General features: G+C 39.5%; 2 protein-coding genes across 4 annotated transcripts; one reads left to right on the top strand and one right to left on the bottom strand.

Moving 5' to 3' along the window:
• Positions 1 to 15,045, bottom strand: LOC130920129 (sterile alpha motif domain-containing protein 3-like). 3 transcript variants are annotated; one of them, XM_057843059.1, is made up of 8 exons: positions 14,963 to 14,999; positions 14,776 to 14,887; positions 9,137 to 9,208; positions 8,040 to 8,161; positions 6,386 to 7,367; positions 5,418 to 5,579; positions 5,219 to 5,317; positions 1 to 476 (listed from the first exon to the last, which is right to left on the bottom strand). In XM_057843059.1, the coding sequence occupies exons 5-8, from the start codon at positions 7,076 to 7,078 to the stop codon at positions 165 to 167; spliced, it is 1,266 nt and encodes a 421-aa protein (XP_057699042.1). In that variant the 5' UTR covers positions 7,079 to 7,367; positions 8,040 to 8,161; positions 9,137 to 9,208; positions 14,776 to 14,887; positions 14,963 to 14,999; the 3' UTR covers positions 1 to 164. The 3 variants fall into 3 exon arrangements, with proteins under 3 accessions (XP_057699042.1, XP_057699041.1, XP_057699043.1); XM_057843058.1 differs by having other exon boundaries at positions 14,776 to 15,045; XM_057843060.1 differs by lacking the exon at positions 9,137 to 9,208 and having other exon boundaries at positions 14,776 to 15,045.
• Positions 12,556 to 23,537, top strand: LOC130921078 (zinc finger protein Gfi-1b-like). Its single transcript, XM_057844721.1, has 7 exons — positions 12,556 to 12,573; positions 12,666 to 12,787; positions 17,228 to 17,430; positions 17,508 to 17,644; positions 17,722 to 17,814; positions 22,425 to 22,593; positions 22,718 to 23,537. The coding sequence occupies exons 1-7, from the start codon at positions 12,556 to 12,558 to the stop codon at positions 22,885 to 22,887; spliced, it is 912 nt and encodes a 303-aa protein (XP_057700704.1). The 3' UTR covers positions 22,888 to 23,537.
• The last annotated feature ends 2,323 nt before the right edge of the window (positions 23,538 to 25,860 follow it).

Consider the following 25,860-nt stretch of genomic DNA (forward strand, 5'->3'; position numbering starts at 1 on the left):
CAACTTGAACCCTTTATTCAGTTGAAAGCTCAACATTCAAATTGGAACACAAGGTACTTTTCTCAAAATTACAAACGTAAAACGTGTAACAATCTTACATTACCAATGCAAACACAAATTATTATTTCAGAAATGTAACCTTCAACAATAAACTCCTAACCTCTTTACTCCAGCTCATTTTTCAACGCCTGTAACTTAGGTTTGAGCTGCTTTCTCCCATCATCAAGACCTAGGAGGACAACCTGGATGAATTCGAAGAAGCCATTTAGCTTCTCAGGGTAACTCAAATGGAGGGCATAAACTAGTCCAAACAAAATTACAACTGAATCAGCCCAAGATCTGTGAGACATTACAAATTGATCCTCAAGAACAATCATCACATGCTGAGTTTCAAAGGGAACTCCTGCAGGCACCTTCTCATCGTTCACCACTGCCACCAGAGCCACTGCCCCCTCCTGGGCTGCTGCCAAATCATCCTGAAAAGAGAATACAATACTGTAATTAAGCTTATTAAAAGGCTGAAGGAACATCAAAAAAGAAATTCAACGTACTAACGCAGCTTCGTGGTGTTTTGTGATTAAATCTTACATTAACCTAAGAGAATTTATTTCGATGTTTGAAGTTAACTACCTTCAATTTGTCTTCCATGTAATGAGAAGGGAGTTGTCATCTGCTATTTGTGATATTTACAATTTTTTTTTGGGGGGGGGGGGGGGGGGGGTATGGAGGTAGATTTGTGTCTTTATTATTCAATCAAATAAAAAGTTGCTTCAATCAAAAAAAAAAAGTCACTTCAATCAAAAAAAATGTGAATGCAAAAATAAATTTGAAACTCAAAAAAATATATTTGAAAACTATTTTTCTTTGAAATTTTGTTTTTAATTTAAGACAAGTTTTGTTTTGTTTTTTGATTGAAACAACATTTTTGATTGATGTCATGTAATTTTGCGTTTGGACCACATTTTGGCTAGGACATATGTGTCTTTATTATTCAATCAAAAAATAAGTTGCTTCAAACAAAAAAATATATATTTTCAAAATAAAAATAACTTCAATCAAAATGTAAAACAATTCAATCGTAGAAAAAAAGGTTTGAATGGGAAAAAATATTTGAGACTCAGAAATTCGCATTTGAACACTTTATTTTTCATTCAAACTGTTTTCTTTGATTGAAGCAATCCTTTTTGTGTTTGAGCCATATTATGGGTAGGACATTTGTGTCTAAATCATTCAATCGCAATAAAAGTTGCTTTAGTCAAAAAACTATTTTTAATCAAAGAAAAAAAACATTTGTAAAAATATATACTTTTTTAAAAAATATATATTTTTATTGGAAATATATTTTTTTAATTGAAGTGTCACGTTTTTTGAAAAGCAAAAAGTTTTAAACTTTTTTTTTTTAAAGTGGAAAAAGTTTTGAACGCACTTTTTTTTTTTTTTGAAGTGGAAAAAGTTTTGAAGGCACTTTTTTTCGATTGAAAAAGCAAGAATAATGGCCACCAGGGCTCCATCCAGCCATCGGACTCTGCTGGAGTCCAAGCCAAATTTAGGTCACCGGTACGGGAGTGTCACATTGGCACATCACCGGCGTACCCGCGACGATACGTTGCCCTGTCGCGGCACACTAGTCGGACCCCGATATCGCCCCCCAGACGTGGAGGCCGGCTGTCGAGTGGACGGCCCGCGAGTGACACGAACTCATTCAAAGCTGAAGGGACCGGGCTCCCGGCGTGGACGCCGGCGACTCGCCGGTAGTCCACTCGCTTACTGGGCTGGCTAGTGTCGGGCCACTCGCGGACACTCCGGTTGGAACCAATTGCCAACCATCACATCAGGGCAGAGGGTGAAGTTCGCCGTGTTAAATCACATTAAGCACCAGGGCACCGTACCATCGCGGGCACTCCGGTGATATGCCGATGTTACACCCCTGTACAGGTGACCTAAATTCGGCTTGGACTCCAGCAGAGTCCGATGGCTGGATGGAACCCTGGTGGCCATTATTCTTGCTTCATACTTTTATGCCATTGGCGTAGTCACCTGCCACTCCAACACACCGGAACTAGCGTTGAAGTTGATTCTTTGTGTCAAAATGATTCAATCGAAAAAAAGAAAAGTGCCTCCAAAACTTTTTCCACTTAAAAAAAAAAAAAAAAAAAAAAAAAAAAGTGCGTTCAAAACTTTTTTTTTTTTTTTTTTTTGAAAGTGGAAAGAGTTTAAAACTTTTTGCTTTCCAAAAAAAGTGACACTTCAATAAAAAATATATATTTCCAATAAAAATATATATTTTTTTAAAAAGTATATATTTTTACAAATGTTTTTTTTCTTTGATTAAAAATAGTTTTTTGATTAAAGCAACTTTTATTGCGATTGAATGATTTAGACACAAATGTCTTACCAATAATATGGTTCAAATTAGGCATGTGCCGGTTACCGGTTTCACGGTTTACCGTGGTGTGAAAACGTCGCGGTTTCAAAACCACTAAAATTTTCCGTCAGACTGTAGTTCGGTATTCGCTATTTTTCTTGTGTCAAAAATGCAGCCAGAAGCGGCTTGGCGCAGCAGCGCTCACCCCCTCCCGTTTGTTGCTATGTGTGAAAGTGACGCTATCGGCTAGCCAGCCAGCTAACCCAAAAACAATTACTCCAAACATAAGGCGTACTGTTCTTCAATTTATTGAGCTCTCAAATCATGGTAAGTGTAATATACAAAATGAATACATTTAAAATGTTGTACAATTAGATTTTTCCATGTGAGTAGCTTCAACAGATTAGCACCATGGAAAAAGTTCGCCAAAAACAAAACACACATTTTCCTTTTAAATTCAATATAAAAACTAACTAAAAGCTTACAAAGATTATTGTTAGCCTAGGCTTACCTGGGAGAGCAACTTTGTTGAGTGTGACAGCCGCAGAGTGAGAACACAAGCTTGATTCGATTGAATGAAGGGGAAAAAGTGAAAGCATCAAAGATCGCTAATTGCGAAAGATGATCTTGCCCTAAGCACAAATCCACGTTCGCTGGATCAAGAGGAGGTCTCACTCCCAATGTTTTTTTTATTTTATTTTTTAGATGAAACCTTTCCACAACAATATTGACATTTTAACTAACTTATACATTTTTAACTAACTTATGAATTCTTTATGTTCTTTTTAACACAAAGGCATGACATCATGTAGACAGTGGCTGAAAATGGCAAAACTTCACTTAAGGTTTTCCACATTCAAAAAAAAAAAGTCATGCAGTATAAATAAAAATTTTAAAAAATTAACAAGTGTTTTTACTTTTTTATAGAAATTATTTTGTTCTTGCTCTAATCTTGAGCAACTTCAGCTGTGGCTGTGAGTATAGTCTATAAGTCATATTTAGTTTAATTTTGTTTAAAAAAATATATATATATTGATAATTTATTTATTTTAACAATATATTCATGTTCCAATTTGCAACTATGGTCTGAAAAAAAAAAAAAAAAAATCCTGTTAAATGGAAAAAAACAAAATTTAACCCATGCATCTCAAAATTTTTTGAGCTATAATTGCAATACCGTACCGTGAAACCGCGGTATTTTTGCTCACGGTTATCGTACCGTCAAAATATCATACCGGCACATGCCTAGTTCAAACACAAAAAGGATTGCTTCAATAAAAAAAAAAAAAAACGGTTCGAATGAAAAATAAAGTGTTCAAATGCGAATTTCTGAGTCTCAAATATTTTTTCCCATTCAAACCTTTTTTTCTACGATTGAATTTTTTTACATTTTGATTGAAGTGATTTTTCTTTTGAAAATATATATTTTTTTGTTTGAAGCAACTTATTTTTTGATTGAATAATAAAGACACATATGTCCTAGCCAAAATGTGGTCCAAACGCAAAATTACATGACTCAATCAAAAATGTTGTTTCAATCAAAAAAAACCTTGACTTAAAAAAAAAAAAAATTCAATCAAAGAAAAATAGTTTTCAAATATATTTTTGAGTTTCAAATTTATTTTTGCATTCAAACACATTTTTTTTGTTGATTGAAGTGACTTTTTCTTCGATTGAAAATATATATTTTGATTGAAGCAACTTTTTATTTGATTGAAGCAACTTTTTTTTTTGATTGAATAATAAAGACACAAATCGACCTCCATAGGGAAGGATATTAACTCCTTCTAAAATGTAATTGGAAAAAAAACTAGGGCTGTCCCAAATGACAAATTTTCTCCCGATTAGTCAGCCGACTATTTTTACGATTAGTCGACTAATCTAATCATTTAAAAAAAAATTTTTTTTTTTGTTTGTTTTGTTTTCTAATTTAGCAATGAAATTTTTGTTGACGCTTATCAATTCACAAAAAACATATTGGAACACTTAAATTATTTATTAAAGTACAAATAAACACGTAAATAACAATAATAAATCACAAATAAACAATGAGTTGAAATGCTGATAGAATTAACTAGTGTAGCATCTTGATTGAAAAGATGGTCTCTTAAACTGATGGTTTACAACTTTTATTCCATCCTTGATGTGATCACACTCTAAAAGCTACGATGCACACAAATAAAACAACACAATTAGAAATTAACGAAAACTTTTCACCTTTTTCCTTTTAAACCTTATTTATATATCAATGAATTGCATATATGAATTGCCTTTACCTTAATTTATTACCTTATCATTGACAATCTCTCCCTTAAGTGCAATCACTGTATATACTGTATATATTTATGACCTTTTAACCTTATATAATTTTCTATACTATAAAATAAACCATAACATGAAATAAACCTTTAGCATTAAGAACAATACTAATAGCGCTTACAGGCCCATTGTCAATGAAACATTATTATTTAGTAAGGCGACAGCACCCTCTGGTGTACAAAAAATGAAAAAACAAAAAAACAAAATTACAAACTGGGTTACGGCGCTTGAGGTGTTTATTCACGGCCGACGTTTAGCCAAGCTTGGCATTGAAGAGACAGGACGGAAGAGTGTACGCTCCTTTGTTTCTTTGAAATAAGTCAATGTTTTGGACACTCTGGTGCGGTTTTTTGGCTTTGTGCCGCTTTCCCCGCTTACATACAGAGCATCCGACATTCTGAACTTTCCGTGCATATATTTTTTTAACCCTTCATTAACCGTCGACGGGATGTTGTGCTCGTCGACGGATTTACGTCATCGATGACGTCGACTATGTCGACTAGTCTGGACAGCTCTAAAAAAAAACACTAATACCTTGCAAGTTTTGAACACTTCTGAGGAGTCCTCCTTTAGGTACAGCGGTAGGCCAGCCGCCAGGGCCGCTGTTCTAGCTGCACCGATGTCATTCTTGTCCTGTTGCACAAAGACAATATGTGTCAGGGAATGTCAGCATTCATTATTCATATTCAAAATCAATGTAATGCCTAGTGTCAAGAACAAAGAAATAACATACCTGTTCCTCATATGCCACTAAAACTGCTTCCATCTTCTGAGCAAAACTGCTGGTCTTCCTCTTTTTGTAGAGCTTTAGTAGCTGGGGCGTGTACTTGTCCAGTGCAGCAAAGAAGTTGAATGGTAGATTTTGATTGGTGATCCTATGGAATTCACTGTAGAGCTATACAAAAAAAACAACAACATCAAACAGAGATTGTCAAACTGAATTCTTCAAACATTTTAGGCACACACTATATTAAACTACTCACTTCAATTAACGATTGTATCCCCTGGTGAAGTGACACACACGGGGATATTATAGATTGACTTTGTAATGCGTTAGCAGATAGTTTCCTGTGAGTGGTCTACGGATCACATATGTGCACAGATTCCTTTCAAATTTTACATTGCCATGTGTTGTGGCGAGGTCAACACACCAGACGATTTTGGGTGCTCTGACCTTCTGGGTCAAAATGAGGCGCCTTTTTCTGTGACATATAGAAGGCGCAGCACAACAGATCACTGAAGCTTAGACCGAAGTGTCAGCCTCAAAGAAAGCAAAGGTTCATAGTATAGTACGACAGATCAGTGAAGCTGTTAAGCCTGCAAAATCATGGGCCCGCCAGAGATACATTTGAGCTCAGAGTTTTGGCAATACCGTAATTTTTGGACTATAAGGCGCATCTGTCTATAAGCTGCAACCACCAAATTATCTCACCTTTGAATGAAGGTAAAAGATCTGGAATGGACATAAATGGATTTAGTGACAATGTTTGCCGGATGACATTCATTAATGCCCATGTCAGTGTCATGTTTTTCATGATGATGTGATGTCATAATTATAGTGGTCTAATGGCATTCTTATGACGAGGCTGTCAAATAAAGTGTTACCTATTAACGCAAATAAATCAATCGGCTTATAGTCCGAAAATTACAGTACGTCTTGTAAATTTCTGTCAAAACAGTAAGTTTTGAGTTTTTACATACTTGTGCTTCACATAAGAGTGCAGGCCATCTATCTTGCAGTTCAGCAATGGGAGGAGCAGAATGCACAATTTCTTCTCGGCGAAGTGCAAAGGTACGTTGCATATGCTGATGGATGAGAATCATGTCTATCTGCTGAGGTCCTCTTGAACTGTTCAACCATCGCAAGCCTCTTGGTTTCCAAAGTCTGATTACTTTCTCCTTGGGGTAATTGGGCAGGTAGTTGACTTCTCCTCTTCTGGGTCTTTTGATGCTGGCTCTGGATGCTCCACCCTCTGGATTGAACCTGCTGCGCTTCCCTGCATTTACTGCCACATCCTTTATGCCAGCCCTGCTAAGTTTGTTTCTGTAGTTGCCCATCTTGAAGCGCAGGCTATTGAGCCAACCATCATAGCCTTTTTTGGAACCTTTTTCTTTCAGGCAGGGGTGTTTTATCACCAGAGCCTCTGCAGCCCAGGCAATCTGAATGGTACTTGGATATGCTTTATACTTGTATATTTCAGCAGCCATAACATCCAGTATGTTATGCTTTTGATATCTGGTCAACCTGGTAGTTTTCCCCTCTGTCATCAATGCAGAGTTGCCCTCACTTAGAATATGTTCCACCTCAAATGAGAAACTTGGAACAACAAAGATGGCTGGCCATTGGCAAAGTCGCTCTGGCAAATCTGTTATCAGACAGTAACACAGTGTCATCTGTGCTGGTGGAACTCTGATCTAACTCAACAATTCTCACTACTTTAATAGTGGCCTTAGATGGCAGGTCTTCTATGCTGACTAAATTGCAAAGGGCGTTGTCAAACTCTGGGTCTTGAAATTGAAGTCGAAAGTCATAGTGCAGGTTCAGCTTTGTTCTGACTTCACATATTAGGGCATTTACGGTCTCTGGACGAGAGGGTAAAATAAGTCTCTCAGCATTGAAATCATCAAGGATGACTCTTAGTTTCAGAACATCAGTTGCTTCCATTTACATTGTTAGGGACACCTGAAACACACACAAAAAAAATAAAAAATATGTACAGCTTCTTATACAGTGCCCTCCATAATTACTGGCACCCCCTAATTAAGATGTGTTTTTTAATTTCTAATAATTTTTTAATTCAAATAATATGGGACCTTAATGGAAAAAAGAGAAAAATCCCACCTTCAATACAAGTGCATTCATTCAGTGGGGAAAAAATCCCACATAAAGAAAAAAATATTTGACATCAAACAATGTGTCACAATTATTAGCACCCCTGGTGTTAATACTTCCCATGGCCATCTCAGTCCCCAGACCTTGTTTTGTTGGCAAAAGGGGTTGTACAAAGTATCAACACCAGGAGTGCTAATAATTGTGACACACATTATTTGATGTCAAATAATTATTTCCTTATGTGGGAATTTTTCCCCACTGAATAAATGCACTTGTATTGAAGGTTGGATTTTTCTCTTTTTTTCCCCATTAAGGTCCCATATTATTTGAATTAAAAAAAAAAAAAATTATTAGAAATTAAAAAACACATCTTAACCAGGGGTGCCAATAATTATGGAGGGCACTGTAAAAGCTAAAGTAGACAACATATCTGAACAGTCTAATATTCTTATTAGTGTGCAGTAACCTTTAAACAAACATGGAGTCCATAAAACATGGGTCATAGTGGACAATAAAATTTACCTTTACTTATGTTGTCTTGTGCTCCTGGAAAACGTCCAAGTGATCTTATACCCTCATCAAAGCACTGACAGAAAAGGGCTCAGGGAGGATGCTTGGTGTGATGGTGCTCCTCTACTCAGACACTGGAATGAAATGTTTAGTTGTTAGAACAAGTTTGCTTGAAACCTTGTGGGCAATTTGTGGCATGTTGTCAGGTAGCTGACGCAGAGATTTTACCGAATAGCTCTTGCCTTTATGATCGGTTAATTCATATGACCGCAAATGCTCAACATATGAGGTTTCATAATCTTTTAATAGAAAGAAGACATTTCCAACAAGCAATATTTTTCTGATCTCTTTGAACTCAGGCAAGGCAGCATGTGTCCCACTACAAACAAACATGCCTACCACAAAATTTGTGCTTTGAATGGTTGCCTGTTTTGTGCCGTACACACTGTTGCTGTTTGTAATGCTTAATATGAATGCATGTGTCTCTGTTGGCAATGACGCAACAAATACAGACTCAACATTTGAAGTCTGCACTGGTGGCTTGAAAAATCTCTCAGATGACAGATAGAATGCCATCATGGTTTGATGTCTTTCTGCCAAAGTCTTTAACACATTTTTGTAGTTATGAGTGTCACGAACTATTTTCTTGAATACCTTGTGCTTCCCCTCAAATCTCATTGTCCAGAGATGCACCAGAGGACAAAAGCACTTTATCAGATATGGATAATGTTCAATGTAATGGTGTTTTGGTCGCAATCTTAAATTGGGGAAGACTTCCTGAAGTAACTGCCTGTGATCTGAAATTTTACAGGCCATATACTGAATGGTTTCATCTGTGAAAGTATGTGACATAGCAAGCTCAACGATATATTTTAATTCCATTAGCACCTCCCATACTGCATCCCCCTCTGGCACTCTGGAGCCAATGAGAACAGGGAGCAGTCTAAGCAAAGTGTGGTTCTCATGCCCATTCGCACCAACTGTTCCTCGACTGGCAAAATTCTGTGCAACTAGGTGAGGGCAGTCAACCTTATCAGAATGCTGGTAGGGAAAATACAGAATAGCATTGTTCAGTTCTTCCAGAGTGAAAAATCGCTTTGCAATCAAACCTTTCAAGCAGTGTGCCAACTCCACAGGAACCACATCTTCCAAAAGGTCATGCAGGATATCTGGTGGGAATCCTGTGATTGGATGGAAATAGGAGAGATGGTCAGAGAGAGCACAACTCTGTTTTACTCCATAATTGTCTTTGCTGTCATTTGTCTGTGTTTCTTGAACAAGGGTGTCATGAAAATGTTTGGATCTCATCTCAAAACCGTCAGTTACTGCATCTGATGTCTGCATTTCTGTCTGGGTAGCAAGGCAAAACCTGCAGAAATAAGTAGATCTGAAACTCTCTGTAAAACCAGCTAACCCATGGGCAGCAAGGTTGTCAGCCACGACAGAGTAGACTGTGCCTTTGAAACATTCACCAACTGCTTCAATGTAGACACCCACTTCTTCAAGAGTTTTTAAGTCACTCAAGAGAGGAGCAAAAACCTTTTCATGTCCAAACCGTCGTACATCATTTGAATTGCACAAAAGAGCTAGCTGAGTTGAGTGGAGTACTGAACGATATTTAGCTGCAATGTTAGCTAATGTCCAGTAAACCCCACATACTTTATGGATTTTTTTGGATGTTCCTAAAGGATTTGTGATTTCAAAATCATCAATATAGAGAATTATTGATAATTTTTTACCCTCATCTGAAAAAAGCTGATTTTCCTTATAGTAGGAACCATCACAGTATGACAAATACTGTCCAGGCAAATGTGATGTTGTTTCTTTAACCTTCTCAAGTACATCTGGTTTCTGCAACAACAGCTGCAAAGATGTGAGAATGGGTACATACATATAGGTACGCTGTGATGACTCAATTAAGTACTCTACAGGTTTAATAAATGGAAACTTCTCCTCGAAATAAGATTTTCTCCTCTTAGCTGTTGACAGAGGTCCTTCAGAAGTAACGGATTTATGCAAGACATTACTCTCTGAAACTGCTTGGACAATTTCATTAACAAGAGTGTCAGTAAAAGTATAGTTATATTTTTCTAGAATTTTGATTACAGATTCTCTGACAACAGGTTGTGACAGTGAAAACAACTGATCAATTTGCTCAATGATTTCTTGTGTTGCCCTCTGTGATACATGGAGAATAGTTTGGATTTTCAAGAAAAAAGCAGCCAGATTGTACTGCAGCTGCTCTGCTAAATCATCTGTGCTGCTTCCTGCCACTGAGGCAATTTCACTGTCAACTGAATGCTCCATAGGATCACGTTCAATGTCACTATCCTGGGAAACATCTGAAACATTTTGCACCATAACTGCTACATCATAGTCTGATGCAGTCTGATGTTCCCTGCATTTGTGTGCATTGAATGTGGAATAAACATTTGTTTTAAATGGGCAAGCTCTAAATGGGCATGGCACCATTTCTTTCTTCCTTAAATGTCCCCTTAGATACAATGTCCCTCTCAACAAATGGCTGCTTAAAATCACACACAGGGCAATGAAATATCTGATTTAACGTCACATCATGGCTGGCTCCAACTACCACCTTTTTCACGGAATGTATTTTTGACAAGTGGCACTTCAATGAATTAAAAGTGCTAAACGTGCACATGCAACTTGAATACAAGCAAGGTAAAGGTGAAACTGTGGAATACTGGCCATGACAGAGTCGGTAATGTCTCAATAACAGAATTTTAATGGTAGTAGAAAACCCCCACAATTTACATTTCCACATAATTTCATCCAAGGTTTTTGAAAGGGGAGGCAACAAACTCGTTTTTTTTGTCCTGGATTATGTAGCATTTGATTGCTTACATAAAAGCCAAGTAAAACAATAAAACCACAAGTTGTAGAAGAAAAAAAACATCCACCTTCTTCAGAAGTACCAAAGTTACCATTTATATGGAGCTAGACAAATTTATTTTACCTTTGTTCTCTCCTGTACTGCACTGCAGTCCTTCGTCGTCTATCTCAGGGGTCCCCGACCTATTCCACAAAGGCCCATTGTAGGTGCAGGATTTCATTCCTACCAAACAAAATGACGACGCTTCTTCCCCAATCTGGTGTTTTACAAGTGCAATCAGTTGATTGCAGTCAGGTGTGGCTTGTTTTAGCAGAAGCCTCATTGGGTCAACTGTCTCTGTTGGATTGGCTGGAAAAAAAAACCAGGACCCTCGGTGGGCCTTGAGGACTGGGTTGGGGACCCCTGGTCTATCTGCATTCTGCGTAAACCTAGAAAGTTCTCAGGATTCTGATTGGCTGTCGTTTTGGTGCCCGGGAAACGTCTCAGGACTCTGATAGGCGCTTATTTGTTGCCCGGGAAAGTATCGGATTTCACATGCTACGAGTACGTGCAACCTAGCTAGTGCTGGCTAGCGCTGAAGTGTGCAAACTAATCAAACACCACATATCAGCGTTCACGTTACGCACGTCCAATTTGAACAGCCTGGCTACGCTAATAGTGCAGTATGGTATGTACTCCCGTAGGATTTTTGTGCCAAAATTGATTTTTTTGCTGTTTTGGCTTCTATAGGAAACAAAGTGACAGAAAATGAAGGGTGCCAAATTTTCTGACACCCCCCCCCCCCCCTTTCTGAGCACCCCCTATAGAAAATAGATGGCTCAATATGTGAAAAATAATTTATTTAATCCATTGGAAATAGATAATCGTTTTTTTCTATTGATTCTGGAAAATCTAGGCATGCTGAAGGACATACTAAAAATTTGAGTAAAACGTTACTCTTGGGAATGCCTAATTTTCAAGATGGCGTCCATTTAGGCTGCCAGGAGCTTAAAATGGCTATATCTCATTTTCTATTTGAGCTAGAAAGCTGATTTCGGTGTCTAATCATAGGTTTTAGGGCTCAAGGAATTCAACTGAAAAGTTAAATTGTCATCCTTTACTTATTTATTGTCAAACCCAAGATGGCATCCATCCTATGGCATTGTCTAATTGTACAGAATTAGGTAAAAACAACTTATTTGCCGTTTTCATTGGAAGAGAAAATATGTCATATTTAATGTGATAGATGGTGTTTAAAAGACATTGTGGTAGACCCTTATTTAACATGTTTCTGTTATGTACATAACACAGAAGTCGAGTAAGATTTTTTTATTGTTTAACGTTCAGTTAAACATACTGCTAAATTCCACAAAAACAGAACAGAACAAAGATAGGTTACGATAAAGGAATTGACGATCATCACTGTCCTCTTCTGGAATGTCCTTTCTCGTGTTTGCGCAGTCTCCACCATAGCATTTGCAAAGAGGAGTGCAAGGGAGGTGATTCCTTGAGCAGCTGCACTGTCCCTTGCAACCTATTGCCTGCGGGGCAGGGAGGACAAGACACCTGACAGGAACATATCCACTACTCTCTGAACACCAGCCATTCTGTTCAATTGGCGGAAGCTCAGGGCAATTTGTCCTGTAAGTTTGTCTCGCATTGTGATATAATGGGCCCGTAGGATGTGGGGTAGCAATGCAGCATGAGTTGGAGGTAGCATCTCACTCTCCAGGTCCTTTGTTTGGAATAGTTCCCATCTGAGTTATGGCAGGGTTGTTGGACCTTTTGACTTGTAAACGCGGCAGACAAAATTCTCCAATGCCTTCACCAGTGATGGGGGCTCACCATTGATAAGCGCAGGGGGAATAGAACCCTTGCCAAGGTCCTTGAAGCAGTCAATGGCCCGACCATCATCATTAAGCTTCAGGTATGCATTGATCCACGTCTTTTTGGATATTCCAACAAATCCTCCCCCACCCCCACCCCCAGTCAGCATCAGAAAAATTGTGCAGGCCAAGTAATCCCTGACATTTGTGATGTCCAATAACTTAAACACGCTCAAAAACATTTATCTTTCGTTTCATTGCACCTATTCCTGTTGAAAATGTCAAAGAAGATGGAAATGCAATGCATTTACATGATACTAAATCAAGTAGCAGAAAGACGACATCAGTGTCGGATGACCAAACACAAATGTCTCGTGGGGCACCTTGGGCAGCAGATGCAAGGACTTGATGATGTATCAGGGTATCAGCTTCTTCATGTGTGTGTGCATCTACAAAATCTGGTCCCTTGATGAAGATGTCACAACCAGAAGAAAAGAACTGTCCTTAGAGAAGTACTCCAGCAGCTTCTTCTTGGTTGATGATGCTGAGAGGAGATCTTTGATCGACATAGTGACCTTCATCTCAGGATGGATTTCATATTCTACAGAAGTAGTTGCTCTCTTTTGTCTAGTTTTGCTCTTTAATGATTTTGCCATATATCGATCAAAGACAACTCGACCCTCAGAGTAACCTGCCATCATTGTTTTGATGCGTTTGTTGAACGCATCCTGACGTTTTGACAGCTTCTGCATGGTTGGTGTCGTTTTCATGGTCTGAAGCACACCTATGGCATCAATTATCAGAACTTTGATAGGGACATCAAGAGAATCTTGCATTGGATCAGGATGTGGGACAGCTTCAGGGAGCTCTGACTTAGCATCTTCAATTGCATGCATGAGACTAGCTTTGTCTGTAGGGATGTACACGGATCCATCCACAGCACACAGAGAGCGGGGAACCATTGACATATCATAGTGTCCAACTGTCTCCTAAAGTTTGGGAACTAGACTTGGTCTACTGCCTTGGATGATGAGAAATCTTCCAAGCAGTTCACGTTCTTCACGCAATTTGATGACCTTGTCTCCAACATGCACCTTTGTTTTTTCCATCCAGTTTGAAAATGTCTTCAACTTGAGTTTTTTAATTTTGCCCCACACTGAGAATGTTGATGTAGAAATCAAGCGTTCAGAGACAAAGTCCTCAAAGCGCTTCTGGCCCTTTTCCGCAAAGTGTAGAATATCCAGCTTGAAAGAGTGGAGTTCTAGTCTTTTTTTTTATGTAATTGGGAAAGGCATTTGGCAAAAAGGGATAGGGTCAGTCTGGGGTGTCCAAGTTGAAGAACCAAACGTCAGACAAATAGTCTTTTAGCTGTTTTAATAGTGTTATACTAAAACTCAGAATACTTTAAAACATATGAAACAGCTGTAATATTACACATATTGGACATTCAAAACCATTATCTCTAGCTCCAGGCTTTTTTTTTTTTCTAACCTGAAAAGACATGGCCAAAGTTATTCAGTAATGGGTCAGCAAGTACAGGGTCCAGATGCACAATTCTGGTGTCTATGTAAAGGTGACACCTTGGAAAATGTACTCTAAGTGGAAGTTTAGTGATTACATCTAACAGGACAGAAGGACTCCAGATAAACTACACCAGAAATGTATGTTTTTATTTTCGTCTTAACAAAACTTACAGTTGAAGTGTGAATAACATCAATAATAGCATTTACCAGTGGACCATAAAAATGTTGATATGTTCTACATTTTCTCAGCTGCATCTCCTCCAAATTTGGTGTCATACAACTGAAGCACAACAGTTCTACAGCCATTTTAATAAGAGTAGTCCCAGGCGGACTTCTATTTTACTGTTCAGGGAGGTCCCAAAATAGATGTCCCCCCAAAAATGGGGGTGGGGGTCAGAAAATTTGGCACCCTTCATTTTCTATCACATTGGTCCCTATAGAAGCCAAAACAGCAAAAAAATCAATTTTGGCACAAAAATCCTACGGGAGCTGTTTTTTTTTGACATAGCAAACCGCACTATAAGCAAAACGTTGTCAAAACAGTAAAAATAACCGAAAAAAATTACCGTGTATGTGTGACGATGGCAGCAAATCCTTCCAGTAACTTTGCAACGAAGCGTGTGCTCACGTCACGACTGCCGAACTCCGTTACTCCGCACCGACTGAAAGAGAGTGCAACTGGGCACATCGCACGTTCGCAGCAGTGAGATCTCTGACAAGCTAGTGTAGTCTTCTTTTTTTCGGGCAGTTTACCCCTTGATGAGTAGACTAGTCTTCTTCTTCTTCTTTTAATTTGGTAGGCGGACAGCTGCCAATCTCAGCGCATTTACCGCCCTTCCAGGATTGACGAGTGATGTTTACAAAAATTGATTCAGTGGAATACAAGTATGGGGAGGGGGGGGGGGAACGAAGGTCGCTGGTGTGCCGTCAGTGACGTCTGCAATTTAATGGTACAAAACAGTCCAACATTCTGGGCTTCTTTCTGTTTAATAAAGAGTAGAAGCTTTATTTATTCCAGAGTGGGGAAACTCAAAAAATTCTTTCTCCTTTCTCGCATATAAAACCTTTTGTTCTACCAAAATCCAAACGCACAAAAAGAAAGCAAACGTATTACTAATAAAAAAAATTTTTTTTTTAATTTTTAAAAAAAAAAACACACACACACAGTTTGAATAGAAGAAATACTTTCTGGGGAAAAAACAATGTTACAACACAATGTTTTTTTTTGTGTGTGTACATGCAAATGTGTTTACATTGTTAGTCAAACATGTTGGCTGATTGATTTTGTGCTAACATCAAATCTTTGCACTTTGGGAGCTCATCAAGAGCTATTGGGTGCATTCTTTAGTTTATTTGTTAATACAGTTTTGGTAACTAAAATAACAGGAAAAGCTGAAAATAGATGAGACAATTTTATTTTGATAGAAGATTAACTTAAAGAAAATTAGTAGATGAAAAAAGAATGAATGATATTACCACTACTTAAATGCTCCAAAACTTCTAATGCACTCAAAGCAACTGAGTTATTGAAACAAATATTCATTTTTGAGTTCTACTTTTTTATGGGAATGAGTGACTCCAACTTTTTTCATAGTTTAAGTTATGTTAACTTATTTATTTTGATTAAGATGTATTGGTCGGTTTTACAGTGTAGCAATTAATGAAACAACTGGAACAGTAACTGAAGAAACTGCACAAGGGTTGAACAAAATAATGGAAAAACTTAACATTTTGGCATCATAATCATTGAATATAATTGTTAAAAATGGCATGAGGAACATTCAAATGAAGTTGACCATCTCGTGTGGCCAGCGAAAATCCCCAGACCTCAACATTATTGAGCATCTATGGTCAGTTTTGTAGATTCAGTTAAGACGTCGATTTCCACCCCCATCGTCTCTAAAAGAGTTAAAGGGTATTCTAACTGAAGAATGGCTTGAAATTCATTTGGAAACAATTCACAAGTTGTATGAATCAGTACCTCAGAGAACTGAGACTCTAAGTGCCGCAAAAGGCGGACCCACTATACACCGTCGTAAATTTTTTTTTGTTGATTTTCTTAAGGTGTTCCTATTATTTTGTCCAACCCCTGGAGCACAGAACATGAATTTTGATTGTTTCTTACATCCGTAGCGCTGCAATTCATGCTAGGAGGCATGTTGGATGACAACAGTCTTGGCAGCAGGTGGCAAGAGAGCTTGACCGTCTCCCCCAAGCGATCAGTGATGGCCAAATGAAGCTTCTTGAAGCTATGAAGCTTTACAGCCAATTTGCTCAAAGCTTCATGGTGGTTCATTTGGTCTTATGATACCGCTGTCAAATAAATTGTTACCGGTTAATATCTTTCGGTGTAAATATCCCATACAACAGTGAGGGCAGCTGCGGCTTATAGTCCGGTGCAGCTTATCTATGAACAAATGTAATTTTTGTGTCAAATTAGGTGGGTGGTGGCTTATAGTCAAGTGCGCCATATAGTCTGAAAATTACGGTAGTTTCTATTGCCAGTTATGGAAGATAATTGGATAACACTTTACCCATCGGAATCAAATTATGAAGCTTGGCACGTCCTCTTTGCTATTTTTGGCTCTTTGAAAATGGTTGACCAAACGCAACTTCAAAAAAGGATAACGTAAAGTGCTCATTTCTCATCAAAAACACATTAACATTAAAAACAACCAAAAGCATGACATATCCTCAACCAAAAAAATTGCACTTTGTTCTGGTGTTTGGATAAAAAACAGCGAAGATTTTTTTTTTTTTGCCCAGCAGAAAAAAATACAGGTCTGAAGGGGTTAATAAAAACATTTTTAAAACAAAATCAGAATGAAAGGCTTCAACAAGACTGGACACATCTTTATGTTGAAAAGGTCAGCAGTCTGTCAAAATATGCTTGCTGTTCTAAAATGTAAGATTAAGATCACAACATGACTGCAGCTGATTATGCTTACTGCAGATTTTCCTCTTTTCAATCAATATGATCACATGAAGAAATGGACTTAAGCCTTGTCATCCCTCCAGAGTGATGCCTCGTTCCTTCTTGGTAAAGCGAGGAGGGCAGCATCCCCATCAGTCAGAACGCAGAGAGGCCATTGATAAAAAAGAAGGGAAAAGAAAAGGACACCGAGACTCATGCCTGGGGTACGTCACAGATGCCACACACGGTGTTGACACTGTCGCCGTGGAATTGCTACAGCCAGTTCCCGGGGACCCACACTATGAAGGTAACTGTAGACATTATCAGTCAAATATCATGAAACACAATACATTCCTCATCGACAATCCCCCTGGTAACAAATAGAAAAGCTTCCAGGGCAGCCTATGTCTCAGGTGACTTTGGACAGCCAAAAATCATCAGGACAGGACGTCTTGCATCATAATGAATGTGACGACTCAAAGAGAATTTCTGCTGGTCAAGAGTGTCCTCTCTGTGGCAAAGTCAGCTGTTACTCTTCTATGACGGCAATACAAGTGTTTATGAATGTTGTTGATGTGTGATTACTTGATTTTTGCAGCATTTTGCCCATTTGTCCAGTTTTAAGAGGCACGTTTACAAATGTCATGGAATCAGGTCCTTCACAACAGATGGTGAATCACGCACATGCAAGGTAAGAATCTGATTTACTTACGTAGTACCACTTTACAAAAAGTGGGTGTTTAACTCCTTGGTTTCTATTCAATAATTGATTAATTGCAATTGAAAGCTGTGTAAATGGCAGTAAATGGGTTAGAAAAGAAAAGTTTTGTTATAATTTGAAAAAAAAAGTGGAGGTGTTTTTCTTTTATTTAGTGTGTATTTAGTGTTTTGCAATATATACTATGTGTTAGATGAAAAAAAATTGGGCAAAAAAATAGTAAATATTCTCTTTTTTTTTAATCTAATAATTATTTAAATTTTTGTCAATGGCAGTGAATTAGGTAAGAGTGATAATCCCAAACAGGTGTGTGTGTGTGTGTGTGGGGGGGGGGGGGGGGGGGGTGATTGCAAAAGCACAAAAATCAAAGTGGGCATTTTGTCTCTCTCGAGTACAGTTATAACCAATGAAAATTGAGGCCACTAATCCTCAATTGAGTACAACAGAGTGCCAGCGTGTTTCGAGTAGTTATCTTTAAATCTCTAGAACACTGTGAGCTAATTAAAGTGCATGTGACACCATAAAAATCTTAAATGGCATTATTATTTGAATTAAAATCATATTTTGAGGTGATTCGACTATACACAACAATCTGGCAAAAGCGCAGATGACGAGAAATGAGTCTTTTAATCTGCCGTTTAGCTCCTCGTCATTATAGTGCTGTGGCGCCTCCATCTGGGTGATGACAGCGGAATAGCGATTTCAGTGAATGCAGCCCAATGGAGGAGGAAGATTCAGAACAAGAAAAACAGATTGCCAAATGTCATCAATGTTTTTAATCTCTCTACTCCAATATTTTTACAGGATATTCTTTGTACCTAAATCAGGGGTTCTTAACCTTGATGAAGGTACCGAACCCCACTAGTTTCACATGTAGATTCACCGAACCCCTTGGAATTAGATAATAAAAATAAAAAACAAATATATCTAAGCTAGCAAGCTAATAATTTAGAAAATTCAGGTTCAAAATTCTTTTCATTTTGACAGCATGTTTTATAAACACCTCAAAATTTTAGACCACCCATTGATCTGTTGTATTCCCTCATACCAAAGTGCGAGTCAACCTTCCAAACCAAACCAGTTCCTCCTCCCATCAAATCAAGGACTAGCAGTTAAAAGAAATGTGAATTGGGAGCAAAGCAGTCCAAAACCTGGTCTAAAAAGCCACTTTGCCTAGATTTAATCAGCACACGAAAGTAGGACTTTGCATCTCTTTACCTTCGCCGAACCCCATAGACTTATTCACCGAACCCCTGGGGTTTGATCTAACCCAGGTTAAGAACCACTGATCTAAGTATTTTTCCCCAATTGCTAAATAAATTGTATGACACATAACAGTCTTGCGCTAAATGGAATATGAAATATGAAAAATGCATTTATTCAGTACGACAGGACTAAATTACTCCATAATGGTCAAAACTGGCGAATTCTTAAACCTCCCGAACGGTATTTTATGCCACAGGAGTTAGTCTGGCTCTTGTCATTTCCCAGTGGGGACTCGGAGACAGAGGAAACCGAGCGGCTCTTGCAAGTCTCTTCTTCGCCTTTCGAACATGATAAATCACACAAAACTACCCCGAATTATGTCACACACGGCGGCGGGGGTGATTGCCCTCACCGATCGGCCAGCCCCCGGCGGCCAGCAAACTTTGGCTCATCGTTCCCCTTCTGCGGCTTGGCAGGCTAGCAGCGCTCGTCGCCGGGGATGCAGCAGGGGAATGAATGACGAAAATAGCGCATTCTCGATGGAAAAACAGGCTGACGTCGGCGCGTGTGGCTGCCCGAGCCCAAGCCGAGGATGGCGCTCTCTCGGGGGGTCACAAGAAGAGGGCTCTACACAATCGAGAACCGCAGACGAGAGCGTGTGGCTGCCCGAACACGGGCGCTCATCAGCGGGCGACCATGGTGTGCGACAAGCGAGGGAGGGAGCATTGTCACCCACAAAATGCAAGCCACTCCTTATTAAAACGTGTGCTATGATCGCAGTATTTGACATAATATAAAACACTTAGCTTACTCACTTCCTTGTCCATCCAATGGTCCCATGGTTGTCAGACTTGTTTTGCCCATTCTTTGTGGTGAACAGGATCTTTTTGAAACCCAGAAAGGCTCACACATTTCTCCCTGGTGCAGCAACAAAAGCCTGCAGCACAATGGACTGGAGTGATGTGAAACATCCGCAAAAATCTGAATCCGCAGTCCTTCTGCATACAAAAGGATGGCTTGTAGTGAAGATGATCTCTTTCGCTGGCGTCACATTCCCTTTCTTCCTCAATCCAGACTCTGGCCGGATATCACTCATTTTCATGGCGCGGGATTAAAAACATTGAATAAATATATCGATCACTTCCACACACATCCAAGCGGTCCATTTCATTCAGGAGCATAAAATACCACGTGAAATATGAATTGAACATTATTTCTGCTGTCATTGGCACTTTAAATGTACAGTATCTGTCAGGGGCGGACTGGTAATCTGTGGGTTCTGGAGGATCACAGAACGGCCGGTGCCCTGGACGGCCGGCGGCCGCCATTCATTATACATCACTGTTTTTGTCCCCCCTTGCCTCTGATTATCTACAGTTCGCATCCAATCCAACAGGTGGCAGCAATGCGCCTGGCTGTTCATCGCCAGTCTGATAGAAGAACGGAAGAAGCACAAAGTTGCCTTCATTGGTTCCTTGTGGAAGCAAAATGGCGACGAGCGTTAATGCACAATATGGATGGTGGTGGCAAAAAAAGAAAAGAGAAGGGTGGCGCGAAGAAGGTTAGGAAGAAAAAAATTAAAGAAACTGGAGAGCGAAGCATCAAAATGTCATAAGTTGACAAATATTTTCGCAAGCAGCAGTCTGGCTGCAACGGCCACGTCGGGTAACAGCAGCCCACTCCCGGCGTGAGAGGGGGAGCGGCAGCCGCTCTGACGCGCAGCCGATTCAGGGAGAGAGAAAAAAAGAGGGAGGGGGTAATGATAAGCTGGTGGAAGTTCGAGAGGGAAGTTCCCCAGACAAGCGCAGAGCAAGTAAAAATGGATGAAGAGGGTCACTTGTTCGGTATACTGGCAATTGTTATCCACCAGGTAGGTACATTTTAAATGAAATAAACGACAATTAAAGGGTTAGTGCCAGCTAGTCGATGTACCCGTTGGCAATCGTGTCAAGTTACAATATGCTAGTCCTACTATCACTCTCCTAAGAAAAAATATTTTAGCTGTAAAACAACGTATGCACACGCAGCAGCAATATTAATTCAGAAGAAATATAACAAAATATTAATAAAATGAATGGTTTTACTTTACAGTTTAGGTAGTTAAATTGATATATATTTTTAATCATTTATATATCGTTTTGTTTTCTGGTTAATACTTTCCAATGAAGGTTATGTATACAGGATTTGTCTTGAAATGTTTATTGTATTTTCATTGAAATTTATTATTTGTATGGCAAGATTAATTATGGCAGGGGTCTCCAAACCGGTCCTCAAGGGCCACTGTGGGGCCTGGTTTTTCTTTCAACCGATCGAGTACCGACAGTTTAACCAATGAAGTTTCTGCTAAAACAAGCAGCAGCTGACTGCAATCAACTGATTACACTTGTAAAACACCAGATTGGTGCATAGGTGTTGTCTTGTTTTGTTGGAATGAAATCCTGTGCCCGCTGCGGCCCTATGTGGAATAGTTTGGAGACCACTGAATTATGGCATAAACAATGAAATTGTTTTATAGACAGAGATATATAGAGATATATTATAATCAATCGGATACATGAATGAATGAATTTATTGTCATTGTCATCATCATCATAATCATTGACAGTTTCAGAATGTGGAATTTGCCCGAATACTTAAAACTTGCTTTGAAAAATACATTCTTTCATTTGTTTATTTAGGTCTATCATAGAGCTAGTACAGAAAATGAACCCAACTCCAGTTCAGCCTTGCAGTACTTTGAGTGCCCCAAGTCAGACAGTGACATTCATTCATTCATTTTCCATGCCGCTTTTCCTCACGAGGGTCACGGAGGTGCTGGAGCCTATCCCAGCCAACTACGGGCAGTAGGCAGGGGACACCCTGAACTGGTTGCCAGCCAATCACAGGGCACAAGGAGACATACAACCATTCACGCACACACTCATACCTACGGACAATTTAGAGTGTTCAATCAGCCTACCATGCATGTTTTTGGGATGTGGGAGGAAACCGGAGTTCCCGGAGGAAACCCACGCAGGCACGGGGAGAACATGCAAACTCCACACAGGAAGGCCGAAGCCCGGGATTGAACCCTTGATCTCAGAACTGTGAGGCAGATGTGCTAACCACTAAGCCACCGTGCCACCCAAACAGTGACAGTCTAGACATATTTTCTTCATTTTCTCTTAAAGTGCAAGAAATTGATGCATTTTACAATAAAATGTAAAAAAAATAAATAAATAAAAATTCTCCCCGGGGTTGGGGGGTTGGGCGGTATGCCCCCGGACACCCCTAGGGGGTCTGTTTCCCTTCGTAAAGCGATTCTTGTGGGCTGGGCTGAGTCAAAGTCCAGGGCTGCTTTTTAGTCCCAGTCCGCCCCTGGTATCTGTATGTGTTAGGACGTCAGAGCGTTTGGCTGCAGCGTGTGCGGGAAAGTGTTCAAGCGCTCATCTACATTGTCCACTCACCTGCTCATCCATTCTGACACTCGACCATACGCCTGCCAGTACTGCAGCAAACGGTTCCACCAGAAGTCGGACATGAAGAAGCACACTTTTATACACACGGGTGGGTTTGTATGCATCATACGTGAGATGTTTTAATAATTTTGGTTGGTGTGTGCATATATCTTTCTTGAGCATTAAAAAAAAGATGGTAAAATCAGAGTTAGCAATGTCCTTTTCTGTGCCAGGTGAGAAGCCCCACGTGTGTCACATATGCGGCAAAGGCTTCAGCCAAAGCTCCAATCTGATCACGCACACCCGCAAGCACCAGGGTAGCTGGCCTCACCGCTGCCCTTGCTGCCTCCTCTGCTTCCAAGAACCAGGGGACCTCTGGCAGCACCAATGCGCCCAACGTTGACACAGTACTTTGTGACACCCAATTGGAATTCTTGAATAGTTGGGTGGTTTTAGAAGCTTGGTCCCTACTCAGACACGAATATTTCAGTTCTTCAGTTCTCTCTGAGCTCTGACTAAAACCAGAGAAAGTTTATGTGTATTATGTCGTAGATAAAGTTGGTGGAATTGACAAAGTTCTCAAGAGTTATGGAGTCCAAAACCTGTCCGTTCTTAGTTTTTGAAATGGGTGCATTTCAGCTGCACATTTTTGACTGAATGTAGTTATTACCCTGTGAAAAATATCCCATTTTGCTTTTGTAATTGCTTTTTTGTGCTTACACATTTCATTAAAATGTTTCCATGATTTTTTTTTTTTTTTTGTAACGAATCCAATACCTTCAACTCACGGGACAAAATTCGAAACAGACAATTCATTTGGGTAAAGGCAAAAGTCAAGGGGTCTATCGCAAAGCTTCGCCCTTTTGGAAAAATCGGACAACCCAAGGCTCTGTCAAATTCCTCAGTGACTGACTGAGTGAACGAATGATTTATGGATGATGGCCGGTGTTCAGATTTCTGAATTTGCACTACCACAGCTGGCAATGGACCTGTTTAATTTTTTTTGTAATTTAAAAAAAAAATTTTTTTTATGAATTTCATCTAGAAGCAAACAGGGTTGTAACATGCAGCCGAGCGGTATGTCAATGGTATTAAACTTTACAGAGAAGCGACCACTATTATAATCGAGTCGAAATGTCACTCGCACCATAAAAAGAATGCCTACCAATTTTTTTTATTTTTTTTACAAATTGATCATGAACTTACCTTTGAGGAAGCAAAAGTGTCCTTGGTGACTGTCTTGACATTCAATTGTTAATGTGGTCGATGACAGAGCCTTATCCATTGCATGCATTTGGCGAGCTTTCTTCTAGGCTTTGAAAAAGGCACAAATAAAATGACTCCTCCCAATCTTTCAAGGTACCTGGTGTCAGAATTACAGGTACCCCACACACAGCGTTAAACCGTCGGGTTTTTGCAAATTCAAAGTTTGAAAAAATGTTTTAATAGCGTACCGCATGAAAGCTATTTTTAGACCGTGCGTTGCCATCGTAACGCAGAAGTCGGACATTATACACTCGCCCTTGCATACAATCCATGTCATTTCTGTTTGTGAAAGAATGTGAAGTGAAGAAATTTGAAGAAAAATGTAAATAAATTAATAGCATTAAGATTTGTAATTAACGAAAAAAAAATTAAAGTGTTCGTTGGCTGTCACCGAGTAGCATTTGTGATCGCTACACAAAACTTGCAATTAAATTACCCCCAAGAGTGGTCAGAGATGTAAGACAACCAGAGGATATAATATATAAGAAAGACAGGGCATATGATGATAAAGGACAGCTTGTTGAAACAGGAAATTGGTCTGCTCTTTTTCCCCGTCTTTTTCAGCCCTCGACACTCAACCCATCTCTTTAAAGGGTATGTAGTGCCCTGGGAAAATGTTAATATTCCATTATTTATCCATAAACGCATGCCTTTTGTATTCATATCATGCCACTTCGTGTAATTACACACAAGAAAATGAGAGGAATTTGGCTCGATTGTCAAGCTAAAATGACCGGCGCTCGAGATCTGGCAGATCGTGTGCGTGACGTCACGACAAGTGAAGAGAGTGCCACCGGCCACTAGGGGGGGGCGGCGCCTGTCTGCATCAATATAATTCCTTCTAGTGAGGAGAGAATTACGGGTGTTTTGAGCTGTTTATGCTGATGCATTGTGTTCGTCCTGCACATATTCCAGGTTCCCTCATGAAGAAACACCCCTCGTTGTCAATAAAAGAGAAATCAGAATTGGCAGTGAGGGGTGTTTCTTCAACAAGAAAAAGGCTCAGTGCTTTAATACTGAATGGCGGCAATGATGGCAGACAATTTCGTTTCTAGTTTCAGCGACGAATCCGACATAGAAGGACGTAACGAATGTTCATCTAGTGGTGACGAGGAGAGTTACGAAGCTTTAATCGGTGTTTTAGGGAACCAATTTGAGCCCAAACGACCGCCAATGCAGCGTAATGAAACGGTCATTGAGGGGAGCAATGGCACTGATGAAACATCGGCAGCGGATCGTGTGGGAAACACCAATGATTTGTTTTGCATTTCTTTTTGTGAAGCTGATACACCGTGAATGCAAAATAAAGGAATGAATAGAATAATTATCATTTATTGCGCTATCATAGCTTTTCGCTCTGCCAAAAGAACCAAATATGAATGGGATCAGAGGATTTGTTCTATATATTTTACGAACGATAATTTATACATGTGTCCAGTCCTGTATCCAATGCGTGACATTTTTTTATTATAAAAGAGTACTCACGCTGGCCATTTCGAGCTTGGCTGCTCCCCTCCTTTGCTTAGCCTTTGCCTCCTTTGCCACTCATCGTCCTCTTTCTTGATATCTCGGGACATTTAGGTGGCTGCGCGTATATGGTCGGCACCGCATCTCCTTTGAGCAGCAATCTTTTAGCAAAATCCGATTTCACTTGTCCATAGTTCGAGAAGCTTTCAGGTGGAAAATGCGCACCACAGAAAAGCGTGCCGGAGGCTGTGTCTAGAAAATTAGCCCTCTTTGCACGGACGAACTTTACCCATTGTCTGCGTAGTCCAGCTTTTTTTTTTCGCTTTCGGGAACTCATGGATACTATATTCCGATAAATAACTATTTTTACACCACATAGCACAGCAGTTTTGAACCATTTTTGTGATGTTTTCGTCAAACAAACCCCAACGCTACTCTCTCTTCGTTGAAAAACAATGGCACCTGGCTCCGCCTCGACTGTCAATCACTTGTCGTGAAGTCCCCGCCCCATTCGGCTGTTTCCGGAACACTTTCGGGAATGTTCGTCATTTTCGATCTATTTTCGATAATTGCTCATTAATGTGATTGATTTTTTTGTTAACTTTATCAATATTTGTTATCTTGGCACATAACGGTTCTATTG

The sequence above is a fragment of the Corythoichthys intestinalis genome, chromosome 8, assembly GCF_030265065.1.
Source record: "Corythoichthys intestinalis isolate RoL2023-P3 chromosome 8, ASM3026506v1, whole genome shotgun sequence".
Lineage (NCBI taxonomy): Eukaryota > Metazoa > Chordata > Actinopteri > Syngnathiformes > Syngnathidae > Corythoichthys > Corythoichthys intestinalis.

What these genes read in the sequence shown, in the direction of transcription:
- LOC130920129 (XM_057843060.1), bottom strand. Translation starts at nt 7,078, where the DNA reads ATGACACTGTGTTACTGTCTGATAACAGATTTGCCAGAGCGACTTTGC. An exon ending in TAGTGGCATATGAGGAACAG is followed by an intron (nt 5,318 to 5,417) that starts GTATGTTATTTC and finishes TTTGTGCAACAG; the next exon opens with GACAAGAATGACATCGGTGC. An exon ending in AAGTGTTCAAAACTTGCAAG is followed by an intron (nt 477 to 5,218) that starts GTATTAGTGTTT and finishes TTCTCTTTTCAG; the next exon opens with GATGATTTGGCAGCAGCCCA.
- LOC130921078 (XM_057844721.1), top strand. An exon ending in CCATCATCATTAAGCTTCAG is followed by an intron (nt 12,788 to 17,227) that starts GTATGCATTGAT and finishes TCATCCCTCCAG; the next exon opens with AGTGATGCCTCGTTCCTTCT. An exon ending in GTGAATCACGCACATGCAAG is followed by an intron (nt 17,815 to 22,424) that starts GTAAGAATCTGA and finishes TGTATGTGTTAG; the next exon opens with GACGTCAGAGCGTTTGGCTG.